This window comes from Phaseolus vulgaris, chromosome 9, assembly GCF_000499845.2.
Source record: "Phaseolus vulgaris cultivar G19833 chromosome 9, P. vulgaris v2.0, whole genome shotgun sequence".
Lineage (NCBI taxonomy): Eukaryota > Viridiplantae > Streptophyta > Magnoliopsida > Fabales > Fabaceae > Phaseolus > Phaseolus vulgaris.
In genome coordinates this window covers 29,734,212-29,757,297 of record NC_023751.2, presented here as the reverse complement: position 1 = coordinate 29,757,297, position 23,086 = coordinate 29,734,212, and the positions used below count along the sequence as shown (strand labels likewise).

The 23,086-nt window shown below is 34.6% G+C and overlaps 2 protein-coding genes across 3 annotated transcripts; one reads left to right on the top strand and one right to left on the bottom strand.

The window, feature by feature from the left end:
• Positions 1-262: 262 nt before the first annotated feature.
• Positions 263-20,651, top strand: LOC137821448 (protein REDUCED CHLOROPLAST COVERAGE 2). The gene is made up of 23 exons (XM_068626042.1): positions 263-963; positions 1,147-1,208; positions 1,939-2,031; positions 3,774-3,846; positions 3,922-4,221; positions 4,844-4,905; positions 5,182-5,313; positions 9,457-9,498; positions 9,577-10,089; positions 10,171-10,328; positions 10,633-11,152; positions 11,327-11,389; positions 11,474-11,575; positions 12,174-12,494; positions 12,576-12,668; positions 12,763-12,864; positions 12,952-13,056; positions 13,442-13,575; positions 14,228-14,411; positions 16,081-16,212; positions 16,300-16,412; positions 17,852-17,930; positions 18,059-20,651. Exons 1-23 carry the CDS (start codon positions 894-896, stop codon positions 20,141-20,143), a joined length of 5,538 nt encoding a protein of 1,845 aa, XP_068482143.1. The 5' UTR covers positions 263-893; the 3' UTR covers positions 20,144-20,651.
• LOC137821449 (heptahelical transmembrane protein 2-like) lies at positions 20,615-23,086 on the bottom strand. 2 transcript variants are annotated; one of them, XM_068626045.1, is made up of 4 exons: positions 22,634-23,086; positions 22,476-22,544; positions 22,316-22,391; positions 20,615-21,474 (listed from the first exon to the last, which is right to left on the bottom strand). In XM_068626045.1, exons 1-4 carry the CDS (start codon positions 22,783-22,785, stop codon positions 20,797-20,799), a joined length of 975 nt encoding a protein of 324 aa, XP_068482146.1. In that variant the 5' UTR covers positions 22,786-23,086; the 3' UTR covers positions 20,615-20,796. The 2 variants fall into 2 exon arrangements, with proteins under 2 accessions (XP_068482146.1, XP_068482144.1); XM_068626043.1 differs by having other exon boundaries at positions 22,476-22,827.

The following is a 23,086-nucleotide window of genomic DNA, read 5'->3' as shown; positions in this document are numbered from 1 at the left end:
TATACCGGAGGAACAAGTTGTTAATGCATATTTTTCTTCTTTCATTCACTTATTCCATCATACAAAACACAAGTCCTTCAAAAAATCTTACAATAAAACTTCTACAAACTAACAAAACATACCTACCAATACTAGAAGCAGCTACACAAAACTGCTTATTAACTTTTATCCCACTCGATAGTTCCACAAAATTATAATTATTATCATTATAAGAAAGTACAAGAAAAAGGCATAAAACAAAGAGTTTATTTGACAAGATAAAGGCAGTGTTAGCGATTTGTGAGGGTGGCAGTGAAGGGTGGCAGCCCAATCCAAAGAGTGGAAGAGGACAAGAAAGAGTCTAATGAGGTCGTTTGGCGTGTGAATAAGAGTGAAGGTTGTTTGTTACAAGGAGATGGAGAAAGAGAGAGAGAGAGAGACGATGAGGTGTAACAGAACAAAAATATGAGGCCCCAAATCGCTAGCCTTACATTCTCTAACGTGGGTGTGTATAAGCTCAGCCCAGGCTTTGGCTTACCTTATCCTATCCTCACTCCCACTCTATTCTATTTCATCTCCCTCAAACCCTCTCACCACACTCTCATTCTTCCTCCAACCACCTTCGTCGGTGCTTTAACTTTCTCTCGCGCCACCAATTCCACCTTTTATATTTTCCATCACTTTAATTAACCACATAAATAACAATATATATTTTTCCCTGTTCACTACTTCCTTTTTTCTTTGTTCCAATATAAACAAAATTCAAGCGCTCTCAAGGACGGTGATTCTATTCCCTCTCATTTCACATGCACACATATTTCCTCACGCGATGAATCCAACCATTCTTTCTTAGTAATTTCCGTCCACTACCTGCCAACTTATAAATTTCGGACAACTCATTCCGTTCCACTGCAATGGCTCCAAAAACTGGCAAAACCAAACCGCACAAGGCCAAGGGAGAGAAGAAGAAAAAAGAAGAGAAAGGTTAATTTGCAAAACTCTTCTTATTCCTTTTCCATGGATTTCGATTTCAATTTCAATCCAATTTTCATTGTTCCATTACGTGTTCACGAAATTCAAATTCAAACGCCATCATTATCCATCCAAATGCATTGCTTCTCTTTAATCTCATTGGTTCCGCAAATTCTCCTCCTTATCCTTTTGCAGTTTTGCCAACCGTCATCGAAATTACAGTCGAAACACCAGACGAATCACAGGTTACTCTCAAGGTACATCATATGGACTCAATTCATTTTATTTTCTGCTGTTTTTAATCAGATAGATATATAATAGTGATTAATTATTATTCCTTTTAATCGAAATATCAAAAATGTCAAAACTATGTCGACATTTGTTTCCAAAAAGTTTGAGAAATTAATACGTTTTTTTGCCTTTTATCAACTTGCTAGTAGTGATTCTGTTTATTTTCCGAGGTGTCTTTGTGATTTCAGTTCATAAATGTTGCTTTATGGATACTAAATTTTGACACTGACGCATTCCCAATGTCACTCGCGCTATAACAGAATTTGCAAAATTTATTTAACAACTACGCAGATTTTCGCAAGCTGTAATTCTAATCTTTGATAAAAATACAATGAAATCATTTTTTTTATTACTGCAGCTAGTATTTTTTTTTTCCTTTTAAAATGACGTCATGGTTAAAACTAAAAGACGTAATTGTTTTATTTTTTTTAAATCCAAATTAATCACATTTGTTTTTTTATTAAATTTTCCTTCTATAATATTATGTGTTCATATTCAAATTCACAGGCCATTTTTATTTCATTTTATATTTAAATTATTTATGTATTTATTTTTTTTATGCAAAATTTCACACGAAGTTAAAATTATTCATATATATATATATATATATATATGGTATTGGTATGCTTATTTATTTTAAATTCAGTGTTATTTTGTTTTTCAATAACAACTCTCTCTGCATTTGTTGTGAGGCAGGGCATCTCCACGGATAGGATCCTAGATGTGAGAAAGCTTTTAGCGGTACACATTGAGACTTGTTCCTTGACCAATTTTTCCTTGTCTCATGAGGTAACTTCTTCTGTACTTTTTTTTTCAAATATTTTTAAATTAATTTTCAAAATGTAAATATAGTTCTTTTTTAAAAAACTAACCCACTTTAGTATACTTTAACATTTTTTATCTGTAGAATTAAAATGAATAATCTTTTTAGAAATTAAAAACTGAATGAGATTATAAAAAAAAAATGAAGGATTAAATAACCATGTTTACTTTTAGGCCACTGTTTATTATATTCCCTTTCTGGTTGTACTGACTTACAAACAGAATAAATTGAGTGTGTACATAAAAGTATAACTGCTCTAACGCCATTGAATTTCAATGGAGAAAAACTACGTTGTTTTGCATAATGGTTAATTAATTTTGTTATTTCGGTTTTGTTTTAAATTTTTTTAACACTCAAGTATGATATAGAATGTAATAATATTGCAAAATTGCTGGCATCCAATTATGAATTGATATGCAAGGACACCTTTTTTTTTAATCTAAAGGTTTCTAATTTTCCTAAAAATATATTTGGATTTGTTTTTTTCAATTTGATTGATAATATATTTTTCTCACTAATGTGTACCAGAATTAAATACATTTAGGTATTTTAGTTTGAAATTTTATTGAAATGTTGGAAGATAATGAATGGACGAGGACGACGTGCAGTTGCATTAATTGGTGCCTTACTATATTCCACCTATAGCTAGTAGTAACCAATCAAGGTTCTGGTGCGTGGGACAGTTTTTTTTTCCTTTTCCATGCTTTGCATGCATTACTCGTGCTTTCACAAGTTGTTTTGGCATGTCTCTTAAATCATAATCCCGTTTTTAATGTTTACAGAAAAATAAACATGCTTTCCTTCAAGTTTTTTTCTTTTTCTTTTTCCTGATTGGAGCTATGTGTATCAGGACTTAGAAAATGGAACTATATTTTTACTATATCATAAGAAAGTATTTCACCATGTTAAAATATCCTTCAATAAATAGTTACGAAAAATTGAATTATTTCCAACAAAATAACCATTATTCGTTATAATTAACATTCATTCTGTAGATAGATATAAGATTGGACGGCGCACCCACAACTACTCAATACCTTACTAAATTAAGTCAAACTAGATCTTTGATAGATTCTCTAAATTACGTTATTATTTATTTACATTTTATAATATATATAATAAATTTTCATAATTAGGAAATTTGATTGATTGAGTAAATTTTTTGAGAAAAGATTTATACACAAACCAACAGTTTATCATGAAATAAAATACTATTGTATATATAATAATTTTTTTTTTACTTTTGCAAAAATTATTTAAAATTCATACCTACCATAATTCGTGATTATTTAACAATTTTAGCACGTAATCTTTTAAAATAAAAGAGAATTTTTTTTTATAATTTTAAAAAAAATTGGAATCTTGAGAAAAAATCTCATAAAATATTAATTTAATTTAATTTTCTTTTTTACATAAAAAAAAAATATAACAATTAAAATATAAACTGATAATCAGTTATTTAAAAACAAAAAAGAAAATGCGATGCAATTATTGGGAAATTGTAAATAAATAATTTAATATTAATAAATAATCTAATTAATACTAAACAAATATTTTACTCATTCTGATTTTAAATCATAAAAAATTTGTAATTTACTTGTAGTGCCCATTACCCACTATTACCCACTGCAGTTGTCTTTCTGAAAAAAAAAAAAAAAAGTAAAATAACTAAAATAAATAATTACGGCTAACAGAAAGAGTTGGACAGGTGCGAGGCGCGAGGCTGAAAGACACTGTCGAGATCGTTTCCTTGAAACCCTGCCATCTGACCATCGTCCAAGGTAACGAACAGCACTAAATCGGGGCCCTCTGTAGACTATCACTGCCCACTCACAGTTATTTGTTTCTTTTGTCAGAGGACTACACGGAAGAGCTTGCCGTCGCACACATTAGGCGACTCCTTGATATCGTGGCATGCACCACCTCCTTTGCCTCCGCCACAAAACCTCCCGCCTGCAAGTCTAAAGACCCCACGGAACCGGGTTCAGAAAATGGATCGGAAACAAGCCCGAGACTCAAACCCGTGGATCCGAATTCGGACACGGGCAATGCCAAAACCGACAAAATGGACGGTGACATCTCCATGTGTCCACCTCCCAGACTCGGACAGTTCTACGATTTCTTTTCGTTTCCGCACCTTACGCCGCCGTTTCAGTGTGAGTTATAGATATATGTGTGTACTTGAAATGTCTATTGTGTTTTCCAGTTAGTTGATTGCCTTTTCATCTTATTTGAACCCAATGCAATTTGCATGGGGGGGGAAAGGTATGCGCTTTACTATGCTAAACGGGTAAAACCGTAGTTATAAAAATTTATAGTTTTAACTCAATTGCAGTGGAAATCTATGTTGAGTTTAATTTTAAAGCATTTAGTGTAATTTTTTGTCTTTCTACTGTAAAAGTTACTTTTGAATTGGTTGTTTTAAGTGATAATGTATATTATATGAAAACAATTGGGTAAAATTTATACTTCGAACTCTAACCATGCCGCTGGATTTTTTTATTTTTTTTTTATATTTGGTTTATTGATGAATGATTTTCATCAACAAACTGGAAACATGCTCTTGTGCCAAGCTGCAAGCTTGAACAACTTTACTATCGTGTATATTTTGTGTTAAATTCTGTTTCCTCTTTCATGGATATGTTACACTGCAATTAGATACATGAATAGTGGTTTGTGTGGATTTTAGTTATGTTGGATACATGAATATAATTATGCTTGATTGTAAATTGAACCGGAAACCTTGCTTTTACTAATGTTCTTTTGGTTTCGATGCAGACATACGGAAATCAAATCGACCTTTCCTTGAGGATAAAACAGATGATTTCTTTCAGATTGATGTGAGATTTATTGTTTTACTTATTTTTGTCTCCTGGTTTCTAAATCTTTTAACCCCAAAGGAATTTCCACAGTTTGGAGGGAAGAGAGATAATTAATAGTAGATGTGATAGGTAATGTTAAAAAAGGAGATAGGAGAGGGACCTGTAAGGCTAATGTAAATTTGAGGTGTGAAAAAATAAAGGTTGATGCACATATTGTTTTGCTCCTTTCTCTTCAATGAGCTTTAGCAAATAATCTATCTTTGATGTGATACTGTTGTGCATTTCGCTATGCAGGTTAGAGTTTGTAGTGGAAAACCCACTACAATTGTTGCTTCTAGAATAGGATTCTATCCTGCTGGAAAACATCCACTTGTGAGTCATACATTGGTGGGTCTGCTTCAGCAGATAAGCAGGGTTTTTGATGCTGTAAGTACAAACGCATTGATGTTTCTTTACTGTTGCTGCTTTAAACAATTTCAGAACATTTTTTCTCATAATCACCGTTTATAAAAAGTCCGATACTCTTAATAAGATAAATAACTGATCAATGAGCTAAATATTTTTTAATGTTCTGACCTAACTCAAACCTATAAAATGGGCTTTTATATATATGGTAGATGTTGGACTAAACCACAACAATTGAGGTTACAGTGTAGGCAACTTGCAAAGGACTCAACTAAAGAGGGTTACCAACAATATTCTTACTTTAATATTCACTAACATAATACTTGAATAATTAAATGGAGAAAGGAAATATTTTATTAACTACAATGATGATAGTTACATTCTCAACTCCTTTCACGTTGTCTTCAAAAAGGAAATAAAAAATGTTGGAATGAATAGGGATATTTTTCCTAATTACTATAGAGATATTGGACTATTTGTATCTTGATAATCCACTTATTTGCAATACTACCCCTCAAATTGGTAAAGGAATGTCTATCATTCCCAACTTGCCTACAAGATCTGGAATTTGTCCTAAGGAAGTAGCTTAGTGAAGAGTATGCTAGACTTGTAGGGACATGGGTTATAATCACCAAACCTTTGTCAAGATTTTCTTTAATGAAGAGTCTCTCAATTACAATATGTTTGGTTTGTATTGGGTTACGAGCAATGCTCATGACTAACTTGTTACTACAAATACAATTGCATAAGGACGTCAACCTTTATTTTAAGGTCATTTAATATGATCTTCATCCAAAAGTCCTTCACAAACATCTTGAACAAGGGCATGAAATTCACTTTCTACACTTGAATGGGACACCCTATCTTGTTTTTGCTTCTCTAGGTCATCAAAGTCTCTCTCAGAAACCTACAATACTCAAAGTTATATTTGATGTTATGCTAGTAACAAACCTTGCATAGTCTACATCATACATCAGTATACACCTTCAAAGTCAAAGTTTCTTCTTTCTTGGAGAGGTAGCCCCTTTGCTATAGGATAAAATGTCTCCACATAGTAAATTCCACAAGTTTGAGTATACCCTTTACAACCAAGCTAGCTTTTTACCTACTCACTATTGTTTCTAGAACTCCTCACCTTTGAGTCAAGCAACTCTTCTTGATCTAGAGTTAAAGTGGGTTGTCTTCTTCAATATATTTTTCCAAAGAATTTGTCTTCTTTACTATCAATTGGTTCTATCCCATTTGTGGTGGTTTCAGGGCTCCTTACCTCTTGAGTCAGACAACCCTTCTTGCACTAGAATCAAAGTGGGTTGTCTTCTTCAATATCTTACTTGTCTTTTTTACTATCAATTGATTCTATCCCATTTGTGGTGGTCCCATCACTTAGATATTGGGCATCCTGGAAAAGGATATGGTAAATGACATGAAGGACAACTCTTCGCTTCAAGTGTTTTCTCCTCCTAAAATGAGGGTTGACAAAAAAGATTGTTTCACGAAAAGTGACTTCCATTGTGATAGACACAACAATTTTGACGCCGATAACATTTGTACCCGTTTTTGTTCGATGGATAACCAATAAAAACATATTTAAGAGCTCTGGGATCAAATTTACTACAATTAGGATTGAGAGTGAACAAAATTAGCTTGTCCAAAGACCAAACAAGGTAGACTTGACACTAGGGAGAAGAGGAAATCATTTAAGACACAAGTGGTGACATGTTGATGAGGTATTTCACAATTAACACGGTTCTCTCTAGTAGGTTTTGGGAGCAGACATCTAGAAAAGGAGGACTCTAGATACTTCTAGAAGATGACAATTTTTCTTTTCTGCAACCACATTTTCTTCTAGAGTTGTTAGTTCATAAATAATCCCATTATGAGACAAAAATTTGGAGAATTCATGATTCACATATTCAATACCATTGAGGCCTAATTCTTTTAGTGCTTTTTCCAAATTTATTTTAGACAAGACTAAAAAAATTAACCAAGATTTGAAAAACCTAATATTTACATTTCAAAATGTGTCACATGAGATGGATATAATCATCAATAAAAGTAACAAAACATTTTTCTCCAGAAATAGATTCTACGAGTTCTTAAATATTGGAGTGAATTTAGTCATATGGGAAATTACTCTATTTATCACAAATGGGATAGGATACACAGTGATGCTTTGAGAGTTGACAATTATCACATTTTTGAAAAACTAAACAGACTCTTTGGTAAACAAACGGGAGAACAAGGAGTTGATAAGGTTGAATGAGGGATGTCCAAGTCTTCTAATGATGAAGTCATATTTGGAACGTGCCCATGTTTCTAATGTTGCTTCTTGTCTTATGACGTTGTTTTGTTTTGGTCCTTGAACACCAGTAAATAAAACCGAGTCTCTTCCTTGGCAATTAAAATCTTCTTCCTCATGGCAAGGTTTGTAAATACATAATAAGAAGAGATAAAAACTAGTGAACAATTCAAAACTTTTATGTTTTTATACAGAGATATGACTATTGGCCTTTGTGAGACATAAAACATCCTTTAGTATAGTGGATGATTTAGTTATATTCCTGGATCCGGATATAGGTCACTATTTGCAACTATAATTAATTGTTCTTAGTCATTTTGTCATACGAATTCAACAGTATAGGAAATGAATCATGTGATCAGTTGCTCTTAAATTAAGAATCCAAACACCTTGAGACATAGGGCCAATAGTATTGAATGTACTCTTACCTTTCATGGACAGAGTATATTGTGTAGAGCATTTACTCATTGATTCAATCACTGTGCTCAGACGATCAAGTTCCTCCTTATAGGTTTTCATACTAGGCATTGAAAAAGGAAAACACGAAACAAATACGTAACAAAGAGAATCTGTTTAACAAAAGAACCAAAAAAAAAATAGATATACACAAATCAGAGCCAATTGGGACATCATCACTCCTTTGAATAAAGCTCAGGAGGTCTTGATGATCGTGTCTGTGGCAGCAGCGACGACTAGGCTTTGTTGTACCTAGGTGCTACATGCATATAAAAATAGATATACACAAATCAGAGCCAATTGGGACATCATCACTCCTTTGAATAAGCTCAGGAGGTCTTGACGATCGTGTCTGTGGCAGCAGCGACTAGTAGGCTTTGTTGTACCTAGGTGCTACTTGCATTGATACTGGTGGTGGCACATGATGATGTATGACAACTTTGTTCCCGAAAAAATTATTGGTGTTGTGATTGTCGACATGGGGTGCACTTTTCTACTGACCACTAACCTCAATGGTGGCACATAACAGTGATGGCAACTGTTTACATGGCAGTGGAAACAAGACTTCCTAGATCATGAACTTTGATATCAACTTAAACTATGTAAGGAAATAGAGAATTATTTTATTCATAACAATCACACCAATTATATTTTTATCACCTCACCTCTGTTTTTAACAATCAAACTCTTTAAAATAAAGAAATAAAAATATGTTGAAGTAAATAAAAAATTTGAAGTACAAACTTCTTATTTTTTCGTTTTGCTTAGGCTGTTTTGGAAGTTTTCTTTATATTTCTTTGCATGGATTTGGTATAATCCTACCATGTTTGTTGTTTTTCTCTTTTCTTTTATGGTATGTTTCGTGTGATAACATATAATTGTTAAGATTTAGGATGTTAATCTAACTGAGATTTTAGATTTTATAATAATGTCTAACATCTGTTTTTTTTTATAAAAAAAAAGGACAGAGTTTCATCACCTAATCACCATAGAGAGTTTCATCTCAATGTTTCTTTTTCAAGTAGTTTAGCAATAAAGTTAAATGTACTCATCCAAAACTCATAATAATATGTTTCCTACTTTTATGCTTATTTTTAATATACTTCTTTTCTTATGTGCAAACCATCCAAGTAAAGAAGGAAAAGGGCATAATGAAATAGAGTGCATTTTTTGTTTCGTTAAGTATCACGATGCTAGTAGGCTCCTCACAAAATGTAAAGGTACTGGGGAGGGTGTTTCCAGATTCAAACCCGTGACCAACTGGTCACCAGGGCACAAATTTACTTCTATGCTGGGCTAATCCTCAAATATATAATGTTGTATATAATTGCCTTGTTTATATTGCATGGTTGAATTGAGCAAATTAATAATTTCTTAGTGAAAATAATAAGTAACAATCCTTCTTGCAGGCTTACAAGGCACTTATGAAGGCGTTCACCGAACACAATAAGGTACTTCCCATAATAATTTTTCACATTACTATTCTAACTGTACCAGATGATTTTACAATTACAGTGATCTCCTTTCAGTTTGGCAATCTTCCTTATGGTTTTCGTGAAAACACATGGGTTGTTCCTCCAGTTGTTTCTGATAATCCATCCGTCTTTACACCACTTCCCACGGAAGATGAAACTTGGGGAGGAAATGGGGGTGGACAGGGCAGAGATGGTAATCACAAAAATAGACAGTGGGCCAGAGACTTTGCAATTCTAGCTGCAATGCCATGTCAAACTGCAGAGGAGAGACAGATTCGAGATAGGAAAGCTTTTCTACTTCATAGTTTATTCGTTGATGTATCAGTCTTCAAAGCTGTTTCTGCAATAAAGCATTTAGTGGATACTAAGCAAAACTCTTCTTTGCCAACTTCCTATGAAGAAAGAAATGGAGATTTAACTATCAAAGTGACAAGAGATGTATCCGATGCAAGTTTGAAGTTGGACTGCAAAAATGATGGAAATCGAGTTCTTGGATTGTCTGAAGAAGAACTAGCTCAGAGAAACCTTCTCAAAGGCATAACTGCTGATGAAAGTGCAACTGTTCATGTAAGTTAACTAAGTGTCATGAAAGTATTGTAGCACTAAATGGATTTTGTTGTGATAAAATGTCCTTGCCTATTGTTGTAGGATACTCCTACTTTAGGTGCAGTACTTATAAAACACTGTGGCTACACAGCAGTGGTAAAGGTCTCAGCTGACAGAGATTTGGAGGGGAGTCTCAATTCCTTGGAAATTGATATTGAGGAGCAGCCTGAAGGAGGTGCAAACGCATTGAATGTTAACAGGTCATTCATTCTCTAGCACCATTTAATCTATATTAGTAATTGAGGATCATGATGAGTACTTATTCAAAATTAGTTCTTGCGTTACTTTCTAAATTTTTGCATCATAAAAATTATAAAATTCATACACCAATAAGGGGGGAAACTTGCTGCATTTGGAACATAGAATGCTGTAGTGCCAATCTGTTTTGGTAATTGCTTTTGTCTAATTAGCTTTAGCTTAACGGTGCTTTTACTTTCTTGTTTTTTGGGGTAAATATGGTTTTATAGAGCTCCTGACACAATTTTCTTTTCAAAATTATCTCAGCTTAAGGATGCTATTGCATAGGCCATCTACACTCCAATCATCAAATGCAATTCAACGAATCCAGGGCACAGACATTGAATATTCACGTTCAACTCAGTCATTGGTTAGGAAAGTCCTAGAGGAAAGTTTACTAAAATTGAAGGAAGAGACCACTAGACACAATAAATCTATCAGATGGGAGCTTGGGGCATGTTGGGTACAACATTTACAAAATCAGGCTACTGTGAAAACTGAGCCAAAAAAGGCCGAAGAGGCTAAAGTTGAACCAGCTGTTAAAGGTCTTGGGAGGCAAGGTGGATTACTAAAGGAATTAAAGAAAAAGATTGATAACAAAAACTCCAAAGTTGAAGTAGGAAAGGATATTTCCCCATCTAATAATGGCAATGAGATAAACAAGCAAGAAGCCACTAAACAAGAATTAGAGAGACAAGATGAAGAAAAAGAAACTATATGGAGAAAGCTACTTTCTGATGGTGCATTTACACGCCTTAAAGAATCTAAAACTGATCTTCATCTGAAGGTTCATCTCTGCTTTTTGACACAAATGATGCTTAATTTTTCTGACGCTGTAATTGTAATGTTATTCTCCATAGGAATATGTCAATTTTATGATTTCTAGCTAGCAATGAGCCATTAATCTATGTACTTAATTTTATTAATATACTTTGATTTGATGCCTTCTCCGTCTTTGCAGTCACCTGATGAATTGATGGACATGGCACATAAATATTATGTTGATACTGCACTTCCAAAGCTGGTGAGTTTCCTAACATTGAACTTATTTATATTTAAAGTGAGTTATTTTGGAACGTGTTTAGGTATTGTTATTTCAAATTCGTAGGTGGCAGATTTTGCGTCCCTCGAACTCTCACCTGTGGATGGAAGGACGTTGACTGATTTCATGCATACCAGGGGCTTGCAAATGTCTTCCTTGGGCCAAGTGGTAATATTCCTAGGAGAATAATAACAAAAGTTGTAGTGTATAATGACTTACATCAAGTAAAGAATAACAAAAACTATATAATTATATCATAAAATCTCATATATAACAATTAATAATAGGAAAATGCATCCTTGGTTTGGTTCAGGTTCATCATGCTTGGACCAATTAACATTGGATTTGATTTCTTTGGCTAGAGTTAGATTTGATTAAGCTAAAAATCCAAAATAATTTAATTGGTTTGATTTGGATTCTTGAGTTGGTCCGTTTGATCCAAATGGGTGAACACCCTTAAATATAACAAAAGAAATATATGCTCTCTCTCCCATATGCAAGTTATGAAGTCTAGGTTGAATGTTTTAAATGTACAGAGGTGTAATATTGTTTCATTGTGTCTAAAACAGAACACACAGCTGTATTTATACTTACCTTGTTGATACAAACAGAATCAGACGTAAATGATAGTACGATCAAATCCCTAACAATCAGCAACTCATATCAGCATGTGATTTTCTAATGTTAACATTAACACATTCCATTTAACAATAGGAAACTTCACTAATAGTCCAATACTATTTTTCATTAAATTTCTGTCTGCCAGGTTGAGCTTGCAGATAAACTTCCTCATGTTCAATCTCTATGTATACACGAGATGGTTGTTCGAGCCTACAAGCATATCTTACAAGCAGTTGTTGCTGCAGTTGATAATGTTTCTGAGTTGGCTTCATCTATAGCATCATGCCTAAATATTTTGTTGGGAACACCAACATCTGAAACTAGTGAGGAAGATATTATTACTAGTTATGAACTGAAATGGAAATGGGTAGAAAACTTCCTTCTGAAGAGGTTTGGATGGCAATGGAAGGATGAAAACGGTCAAGATTTAAGAAAGTTTGCCATTCTTCGGGGACTCTGCCATAAGGTAAAAAGGCCCACAAAGTAATACATTGATACTGATCACTTTATGCCATTGTTATTTCAATTAAGAAAAATCCTCTAACAGGTGGGGCTTGAACTGGTTCCTAGGGACTATGATATAGATACATCATGTCCTTTTAGAAAGACGGATATTGTAAGCATGGTCCCCATATATAAGGTGAAATACACAACACCTCGACTTTTATGCCGGAAACTAATACTATTTTTCTAAAGCCCTAATGACTAAATTAAAACTTGAATTATTTTCACAGCATGTAGCTTGTTCATCTGCTGATGGCCGCACACTTCTGGAATCATCCAAGACTTCCTTGGATAAAGGTAAATTGGAGGATGCTGTCAATTATGGCACAAAGGTATGAATAATTTCTTCCATCTTAGAATATGGTTTGTTCACGAAGCCAACAAATATATTTACTAACATTTTGCATTGAATCTTGAAGGCACTCTCAAAATTAGTGTCGGTATGTGGGCCTTACCATAGAATGACAGCAGGAGCATATAGCCTCTTGGCTGTTGTGCTGTACCATACTGGAGATTTCAATCAGGTGTGTGTTTTTATCTTTAAGTGCTCCCTGTTAATTTATCAATTCTAGTTACATATTGTTTTTCTTCGGTGAATCATACATCAAAAAGTGCTAAAAGAAGTTTTGCGAACTATATATTTCACTAGTTGCTGTATCTTGCATACTTTTGTAGTTATTTTGCATAGTTTTGATAGAACATGACATTAGTGAATAAAGAAAATCAATATCAGGTCAGTGTGGAGAATCCCTTGGGGACAACATCAATTTTCTGAAGTACATTTTAGTAATTGCAAACACTTTTTAAACAATAAAAAAGACTTCACATGATTAAGAAACATTTTTGAAAAAGGTTCCAAGTAAATTCCAATTATTATCGTTGTAATAACTTTAGCTGTGGTTTTACTAGGCAACTATCTATCAGCAAAAGGCACTAGATATTAACGAAAGAGAGCTTGGACTAGACCATCCTGATACGATGAAAAGTTATGGGGATCTTGCTGTTTTCTATTATCGACTCCAACATACAGAGTTGGCTTTAAAGTAAGCTTCTTTACATCATATTCGTAAGATAAATTGTTTGATTGTAATAATAGAAATAGCTCTCATGATTCTTCATGTGAGAATCCGGTACCCTTTCTACTTCTGATGATAGAAATTGTGTTACAATTAATAGTTAGACGAGGCTTTGATGTTATCGCTTATTTTAGTGATTATATAGAGATCATAATTGATTGAGTATTCTATGTATTTCAGCAATTCCTGAAGGCTTTACTGTGAAAATGCTTTCTTCAAAATTGCCACACAGCCTGTAAAACAATATTGGTAAAAAAGCAACAAAACTATATCATTGGATAAAAATGAGCATCTAGGCAAACATTCTGGAAAAGTAAGTTAAAAGAACTGGGCAGTCCCCTATGTTATATTATCTCGTGAGAGAATATTAAGAAAATACCAAATACAGCTGGTGATGATATATAATGGCGTTCTTCTTAGATCATTATAGGGCTGTATTAAGGTAAAAAGCGTGTGAATTGGGTCTCATCCATTATGAATTTGTTGACGGACACATGAATTTGTTGACTGACGTGCTATACTGTTCAGGTTTAGCAAAAAAATTCCTTGATCTAGCTATACAACAAATAAGGAAGCTCCTGTAAAAATTACATTAATCCTTTATCTTATTTGTTTCTAGGTATGTTAATCGTGCTTTGTATCTTCTGCACTTAACTTGCGGACCTTCACATCCAAACACTGCTGCCACCTACATTAACGTAGCAATGATGGAAGAAGGATTGGGGAATGTCCATGTTGCTCTCAGATACCTTCATGAGGCTTTAAAATGTAACAAAAGATTACTTGGAGCTGATCATATTCAGGTTCGCTCTTATTCCTTGTATGAACCTTACAGGTTACTATGGCATGAGACTTCATGCTCTTAAGCTGGTTTGGTAATATGATAAATATAACTTTTGGCTAGATCATAAAGGAAAAAAAGAAAATCTAAATTCATTTGTGACTGACTAGAGATTCTAAGCTAATAACTTACCTATCCATTTTTCGTCACCAGTCATGACTCATGACAATTCAAATTTGTATTCAACTTAATTATTAATTCTTTGGAAGAAATCACTGTTTCAGCATTCGTCTTGACCTGCTCTTAGGCAGATTGAGGTACACCTGGCTGGAATAGTGGGTCAGTTAGCTCATGCATTGTTTCAAGATTTAAACCTCTGTCTGTGGTCCAGTGAGAACCTGTCAACGCTAGAAGACCCAATAAACCTAATGGTGGCGGTGATTTTACATAACGAACCAGTATTCTGACATCTGGTCATTCTTTTGCATAGACTAAATCATTTAGTACTAGTATAGCAGAAAACTAGCTATACACCACTACAAATACAACCTAACATGTCTGTTACATGCCATCACTCTTTGCCAGTTATCATATTTTATTTTAAAACCAATTGTGAAGAAATTTTCTAATAGATATATAAATCACACTCCAAAAGTTCAGGTAGGCAATATGGAACTTTTTTTGAAGAATCCCGTCAAACTAGACAAACCTACTAAAATAGACAATCATCAAGATAAGCAATAGGTTCCGATACTATATCAAATTTCATATTTAAGCTAATTTACATTAAATAAAGTTGTTCAAGAAATATATAAATGACACTCCAAGAATTGAGACAAATTATATGGAACTTCCCAATTGGTGTTTATATCTGTCTCAATTCTTAGAATACATCTTCTATATCTATTGGACAACTTCATTTAATACAAATTAGTTTTAATATGAAATCTAACATTATTTAACACGTGCTCACCCAACTTCAAAGAGCTGATATAATATATATTTTACTTTTTAAACCAGTGTTTTGTATGGTTGGACTTGGATGATAAAAACAATGCTTTGGAAATTTTTAAGAATTTTACTTGAAAATTTTAACTTCGTAGTTCTGTCACTAGTTGAACTATTTAACTTACAAAAACAATTTATCAACATTTGAGTTGTTGTCCTAACCTGATCATATGTAGGTTAACCCTATAGTGGGAATTTTCAATTCAGTTCCTAGTGTCACATTTTCTTAGTGACTAAAAAATACCATTAAAGCATTCTAGCAACCCCATACATACATTTTAAACTGTGGAGATTACATGTTTAAAACAATAGAGACCCCTTTAAAAAAATTTAAAGAACTTAGTCTCAGACCTATTGATTGACTGAACATATTTTTTGTCCAGTACTGACGTAATGTAGTGCTTGATTGCAATTATTGATTGTATTGGAGTCACTAAAGTAGGAGGTATGATTGGAAATTTCAAAAGAGGACTTTGGCATCAAGGGTAGTGTAAAATTTGACAAATATAGTGGTTTTCATTCTATGAAATGCAATTTCGTTTGAGTACTAGTTATGTTATGAAAGGTGCAAGCTAAATATTAAGTTCACTAAAAGCACTTGTTCATGGGTTTCTTCACAGATATGCATCAGATCAGGGTAGTTGACATTTTTAACTTGTTTTATAAATTTTTGGTTTATTCAGACGGCTGCAAGCTATCATGCAATAGCTATTGCTCTTTCTTTGATGGAAGCCTACTCTCTAAGTGTTCAGCATGAACAGACCACCCTCCAGATCCTGCAGGCTAAACTTGGTTCTGATGATCTAAGGACACAGGTAGTCTTACATATGCCTTTTCTTGATAGATTAAAATACCTAAATAGTAATCCTTATTACTTATGCAAATATCTGAATTCATTACAGGATGCAGCTGCATGGCTGGAATACTTCGAGTCAAAGGCTCTGGAGCAACAGGAGGCTGCGCGGAATGGTACACCTAAGCCAGATGCCTCAATCTCCAGCAAAGGTCATTTAAGGTAGTCATTACTATTAGAACATGTTCCACTTTTGTCAGTTTATCTGGTTCACTTTAAGCATTTTGGTTGAATTGTCTATGCATCAGAGCTGATCTGTGTTTGTTGTCCTCTACTAGATATTTTATTTTTATAAAATCACCAATTGCAATGTGTTTAGACTTCCTGTTTAGTAAGCATATGCATTTATCAGTATCACAGGAAGCTAAAGGTTAATAAGTTGGCTTGAACAATAAGCAAGCTTATGTGTTATAATTTGAAAAAAGAAAGTAAAAAGGTAATGCTGTGGAGTGATTGAGAATTCACGATCTCAGTCATATAGGATGATTATGCAGCAATTAAGGCTGCAATAGGGATCAGAGTGGCAAAATGAAGGCTGCATTTTAGGGTTGATAGACACAGTCAGAGACTCCCAAACATCAGGAGCTCTGATACCATCTCAAATTTAGAGAATAATATATTTCATCTGTATTTCAATAGTGAAGCCATTGGACCTATAAATACATTAGCCTGCTGGGTACTTTAGGAAATATGGAGTTAATTCTATTGAAACAAAATCCCGGTTATTATAGAATTGTTTCTAAATACACCTAGTATTAATAGCAAGATACAACTGTAATAAAGAATAAAACTATAGCAATGATAAAATAAAAAAATTCCTAAAACACATGATGAGCAACACGGTTTTGACCGTCAAAATCATTAACCAGGTAAGGAATAATTCTGCTAATCAAATCAGAATATACACTAGGCAAAGCTACATTAAACAGATCTTGATAATATTGAAGTATATTATTCAGAATATCTTTCTGCTTTGTAAGAATATTTGTATCATTTCTTAAGAAAAGAATTCTATTGGAAGCTTTCTTGATCTTGGCTATTTGATTAAAATATTCTATGTTCTATCACCATGTAGATGCCATTTAATTTTTAATTTCCCCTTCCAGAATTCCACTACAGACATGAGAACTTTATCTTAATTCCAGAAGAGCATATTTATCATCATCCAACAGGTTGTTTATAGAACCAATTTTGTCAATGTTTTGCTCAATCTGGTCGACTGTATCCAAAGCAACATCAACCTTAGAATGATCATTACCAAAGAACACTCTTCTCGCATCCTCTGTCCTGTAGTCCATCTTTTATACGAATAACATAATAACTGCTATAAAACTTGATAACTTCCTACTATTAGACAATATATAAAAGAACTGCTTCTAAACTACATAGCTAAACCTAATAAATCAATACACAAATGATTGTACGTAACTGCTCCTAATTTTTTCCAAAATAACTGTCATAACTTAAAATCCCATCAATAATGTCTGCAGAAAAATTTAACCACTGTTTAAATCAAGTCCTATATGACTTTGATTTTATTAAATCTGTTCATTTTCCTTCCAAGTTCCTTTTAAAGCTCATGAAAAAATGCCTTCTATCAGTGTGTCAGACCTCTTGGACTACATAACACCAGATGCTGATCAGAAAGCACGGGAAGCACAGAAAAAGGCTCGTGCCAAGGTAATACATATCTTCTTTTTACCCCGGATATACCTGTGAATACACTCACATTTCTTTATTGCCTAAAACTTGTAAAAGTAATTTCATATCTCCTAGTGAAACAAACTAAATTATCAGCTATTTTACAGTTAAAGGGAAAACCAGGCCAAAACTGGGAAACAGCTTCAGATGAAAATCAAAAGGATGAAGACATGTCTAAAGGTTATTCAATTACAGAGACTACCAGTGATAAAGAAAATAAATCTGAAGCTCAAATTAAAGACAATGGGATTGATAAAGTGGAGTCCACTCACATAGACCTAACGATTCTCAATGAAAGTAATAATAACCTAGCACAGGATGACAGCTCAGATGAAGGATGGCAGGAAGCTGTTTCCAAAAGTCGGTCACTCACTGGGCGCAAGTCATCTTCATCTAGAAGGCCCACCCTAGCAAAACTAAACACTAACTTCATGAATGTTTCTCAATCAAGATATCGGAGCAAGCCTACTAATTTTTCTTCTCCAAGAACAAATTTAAATGAGACCATTGTCGGACCATCCCCTTCTGTTCCAAAAAAGTTTGTTAAGAGTGCAAGCTTCAGTCCAAAGCTGAATAGCGGTAATGCCCCCGATGGTGGAGCAGAGAAGTTAACAGACTCTAGGTCAGCTCCAGCCACCCCTGCTCCAGGTGATCAAATTGCTAAACCAGCTCCTTCTAGCACTGGTGTCGGTGTTCAATCAGCAGGTAAACTTTATTCCTACAAAGAAGTAGCCTTAGCCCCACCTGGGACAATTGTGAAGGCAGTGGCTGAACAGTCACCAAAAGGAAATCCTATCCTACAAAATTCTGAGATTAGTGCCATGATAGTTACAATGAAGGAGACTCAAAATATTGTGGCAACGAATGATGTGGAAGATTTTGCTCAGAAATCAATTGATGAGAAAATACAAATCCCTGTCCATGAAGAACAAAAAGAAAGGGAAACTACTGTGGTGAACGGTAATAGAGAAACAGTAAATAGTAATGCCGACGACGAGATTGTTTCCGTTATAGAGAAGAAAAGTGAAGTTGGAAACATCACAGTTGTCGAGATTGAGAATTCTGGTTGCTTAGATAATATAAACAACAGTGCCTCTACAGGTGAATCAGAGGTACTGGTGCAAGAAAGTTCTGAAGCAACTTCCCACAATTCAAATCCCCTGACCATTTTAGTTGAAGACGAGAAACAGTTACTTTACAATGATTCCTGTGCGTCGATTGGTACGGGTAACGAGGGAGATGAGAAACATGAATCATCTAGCCCCAATGCAGTCTGTAAGTCACTACCATTAGAAGGAGAAAAACAAGAAACAGAAACAGAAACAGGAAAGGAACCAACCAGGAAACTTTCTGCAGCTGCTCCACCCTTTAATCCATCCACAATTCCAGTTTTTGGCTCTGTTCCTGTTCCAGGTTTCAAAGATCATGGAGGTATTTTGCCCCCACCAGTAAATATTGCTCCTTTGCTTCCAGTCAGTCCCCGAAGATCACCGCATCAGTCAGCTACGGCAAGGGTTCCATATGGTCCACGAATATCTGGTGGCTATAACAGATATGGGAACCGTGTTCCGCGCAATAAAACTGTATTCCTTTCAGGTGAACCCTCCCCTGATGGTAACCCCAACAGTCCTCCTAGAATAATGAATCCACATGCCACAGAGTTTGTACCTGGCCAACATTGGGTATCTAATGGTTATGTTGTTCCTCCTAACGGATATATGACTTCTCCAAATGTCATTCCAGGGTCTCCTAATTCTTTTCCCCCAGTGTCTCACAATGGTATACCACTGTCACCTAGTGGATATCCTGCTTCTCTAAATGGTACCCAAGTCGATCAAAATGGGTCTGTACCATCTCCAACCATTTCAACTGATTCATCACAAGTTGTGTCTGATGAAGCTGATCTTGAAAACAAAAGTCAAACTCCGGATGAGGAAAGTCAAAATTCTTTTCCTACAGATGTAAGTTCTGAAAAGGAGCATGGTGAGCAAAATCCTCAAGAAGAACTATCTGCCAGCAGTGAAAACTCTACTACTAATGTAGAAGAAAAGCAGGCAGATATCAACCCCCCATCTGATTTTAGTAACGAAGATAAAGTAATCAAGAAGGATGAAGTGGATCAGAAAAAGCAAAGCAAGTGTTGGGGTGATTACAGTGACAGTGAAGCTGATATGATTGAGGTCACAAGCTAAAGCAGTGATAAGGTTTTTTTAGTAAATTGATAAAAACAAAATAAAAAAGAAACTTTTTTCTCCTAGCTAGGGTTTATGCCTATTGAGATACCCAAAAATGATGCCGGGAATTATCTGGACCGAGGAGGCGTTTGAGGCAGAACTAATTGTTTATGAGGATTTGTGAAAGGCCTCACATAGCTTGGTACATAGCTATGGGGTTCGTATTGATAGCGCGTTTTTGTGAACGTCACCAAGGTAGAAGGGGAAAGGCTTTCTTACGTAGCTAATTGGCCATGTCTTCAATTGTTTTAATTTTCCTGCTTCTTTCTTTTGCTTATTCAAAATGGAAATACTCTTACGGCTGATCACTGGGTTGGCTTCATTTGTCAGGCCTGTGTTTACTTTTTCGAGTTGTAGAAGCAGCCCTTAGATCTTAAGAACTTGTTCATAATTTTACTTTTAAATGACGACAATGTTTGGCACTAAAAATTGTGAAAGGTTCAATCAAATATAACTGTGTATTAAACTTTTCTGTTTCTAATATAATACATAATGATTGAATTATTATATACATCAACTGGTGGTGGCGGCTCATAATTAGCTCGCCACTTTAGTAGAAAGATGATCGAATCGGAAACAATCATCAAAATATAAGTATGATGCCAACTTGTTTAAAATGCACATGTGGGCGATCTCCGTCGATATTCCATTACAAGCAGCGTTGCTTGAGTGTGTGCAAGCGCCCCAAGAAGAACAAAAACATGAAAAATCTGATGACTATGACCTGCAATATCAAATGCCCCAGGCTTCCATCGCTCTGGTATTCTAGTAACATAGAACACAGCTCCGGTGGCATATAGAATGGCCATTAGACACTCGTATCCGAGTGCATCAACAACCTGCGGGTCCTCCCAATGGGTTACCAGAGCATGAACTGCAGGAATCACACCTGAAAATCCCATTGAAAGAAATAAACAAGCTCTGAAGGATCGTAACTGAGGGGAAGAAAGTGAAGGGGAAAGAAGGGTAATAATGGCCACCACTCCAAACACGGTTATTGAGGTCAAATAGAATGTCCTTATATAAGGATTGCAGAAAAAGACGTAGTAAATTGGAGCATAGAAGGAGCACACTATCATAAGAGAAATTCCTGCATAATCTAGACGCCAGAAAAAGAGGTTGAAGCATTTTGAGTGGCATGCCATTAGATGCGAAATACTACTGAAAGCCAAGCACCCCATTCCTCCAGCCAAAAAAACAAACCATGGCCATCTAGGAATTGTCTCTGCCCCATCATCTCCCAACTCATGAATCATAGATGGTACCAGTATGTGGCTCAAATGCAAATCCTGAAAAAAAAACAATCACGACCTTTATCATAAAAGTAATAAAACTTACTAATAAGCATTTTCTCTATGTTATTCATTATATAAATTTAATAAAACTATTCCTAACTTTTTACTATTTTATGTCTCTTTTTTAAGACAACTAATTTTGCATTCATTACTCCTAATTTTATGAGGAGTTATTATTTTTTTAAAAACAGCTGCAAAAACTAAAATTGTTTTAGACCAGAGAAAATATATTTGAAAGAATATGTTAGAAAATCTAGTTACTATTCTTTTTACCAAAGAAATGTATATTAAAGAGTATTGTACAAGTCAAGTGAATTCTTCTACAAAACCTCTAATTTAATCAAAATAAATATTGTCAAAAAAATGGGGACACTTTCATTTCATGCCTAATACCCTATTAACTATGCGCAACATCTGAAGCAAAAGTTCATATCAAAGACAAATTTTCATAATCTATTGTTATTATAATAATGATGATATATAAAGTGTAATATCATAACAGAAACATGTGAAAAAGTAAAATAAAATATAAATTTATATAATTTTAACATTTAAACTACATATAATAAAATAAAATTAATATATCATCATACTTAAATTAAAATCTCAATAATATTAATTAATAATAATAACCTCACATCATAATCCAATTGCAGTTTCCAAAATCAGAAAATTATAACATCACAAAAAGCTTTTAACTGATTAAAATATTACTTTAACAGACATGGAGGAATTATTTTAAACTTTTAAAAATTCATCCTCGGAAACCTAGGTTAAAAAATGACATTTTTTAATAATAGATTGCATTACTCTAAATAACTAAATAAAAACAAACCAAGAATCCAATGATGGGGAGAGAAGCGTTGAATTCCTTTCCAACAGCAACAGTGACCAACTCCATCGCCCCAACCCTACAATACGACGTCGTAGCATCATATCACTTCATTCATTCATCACTGTTATCTTCTCTCCCAAAAAAAACCGTTAAATCATACCTGAAGACACCCGAGAGACAACCTCCGACCAGTGTCAGCGCCGCAAATATAAAAAACCCAACCAAATGCCTAAACACAAAAAAACAAACATGTTGTGATCGAAGCAGAAGAAAACGAAAGAACAATGCAGAAACAAACAAACGAACGAAGTTTCTCACGTCCAAACGTTGAGGGTTTCGTTGTGCCACATGAAGACGCTCAACAATGCCTCCTTGACGGACCATTCCGACCGGTAATGATCCAGGATGAACTCGTTGTCTTTCAGGTACGTCGGCAACTCCTCGAACCTCACCAATCGCTTTTTCCCCATTCTTTTCCTTCTCCCTCTTCTCCGGTGACCGTTCCTCTACGCTCGCCGGAAAATAACAAACTGTTCGTTTTCCGGCGAGAGCGTCAGCAACGCTCTGTTTTCGCTCTCACACCTCAATCCCTTTCCTTGCTCCCCTTCTTCTATTTATGCGCAACGGGTAAATGAGAATGCTATCTGAAGTGTGAACCATTTTTTTTTAGTTAAAAAAATTGTTTGGTTGTGGAGGCTTGGCAATGGAATTGAAGGCAAATTTGGTTGCGTGCGTGCACGGATTCATTGGGGTTAACATAATGAGTGGAAT

Coding starts and splice junctions, on each gene's coding strand:
- LOC137821448 (XM_068626042.1), top strand. CDS start 894: ATGGCTCCAAAAACTGGCAAAACCAAACCGCACAAGGCCAAGGGAGAG. Junction 1,209..1,938: donor AATCACAGGTTACTCTCAAG/GTACATCATATG, acceptor GTTGTGAGGCAG/GGCATCTCCACGGATAGGAT. Junction 11,153..11,326: donor AAACTGATCTTCATCTGAAG/GTTCATCTCTGC, acceptor CCGTCTTTGCAG/TCACCTGATGAATTGATGGA.
- LOC137821449 (XM_068626043.1), bottom strand. CDS start 22,699: ATGGTCCGTCAAGGAGGCATTGTTGAGCGTCTTCATGTGGCACAACGA. Junction 22,392..22,475: donor TGTCTCTCGGGTGTCTTCAG/GTATGATTTAAC, acceptor GTCGTATTGTAG/GGTTGGGGCGATGGAGTTGG. Junction 21,475..22,315: donor TCCCCATCATTGGATTCTTG/GTTTGTTTTTAT, acceptor TTTTTTTTTCAG/GATTTGCATTTGAGCCACAT.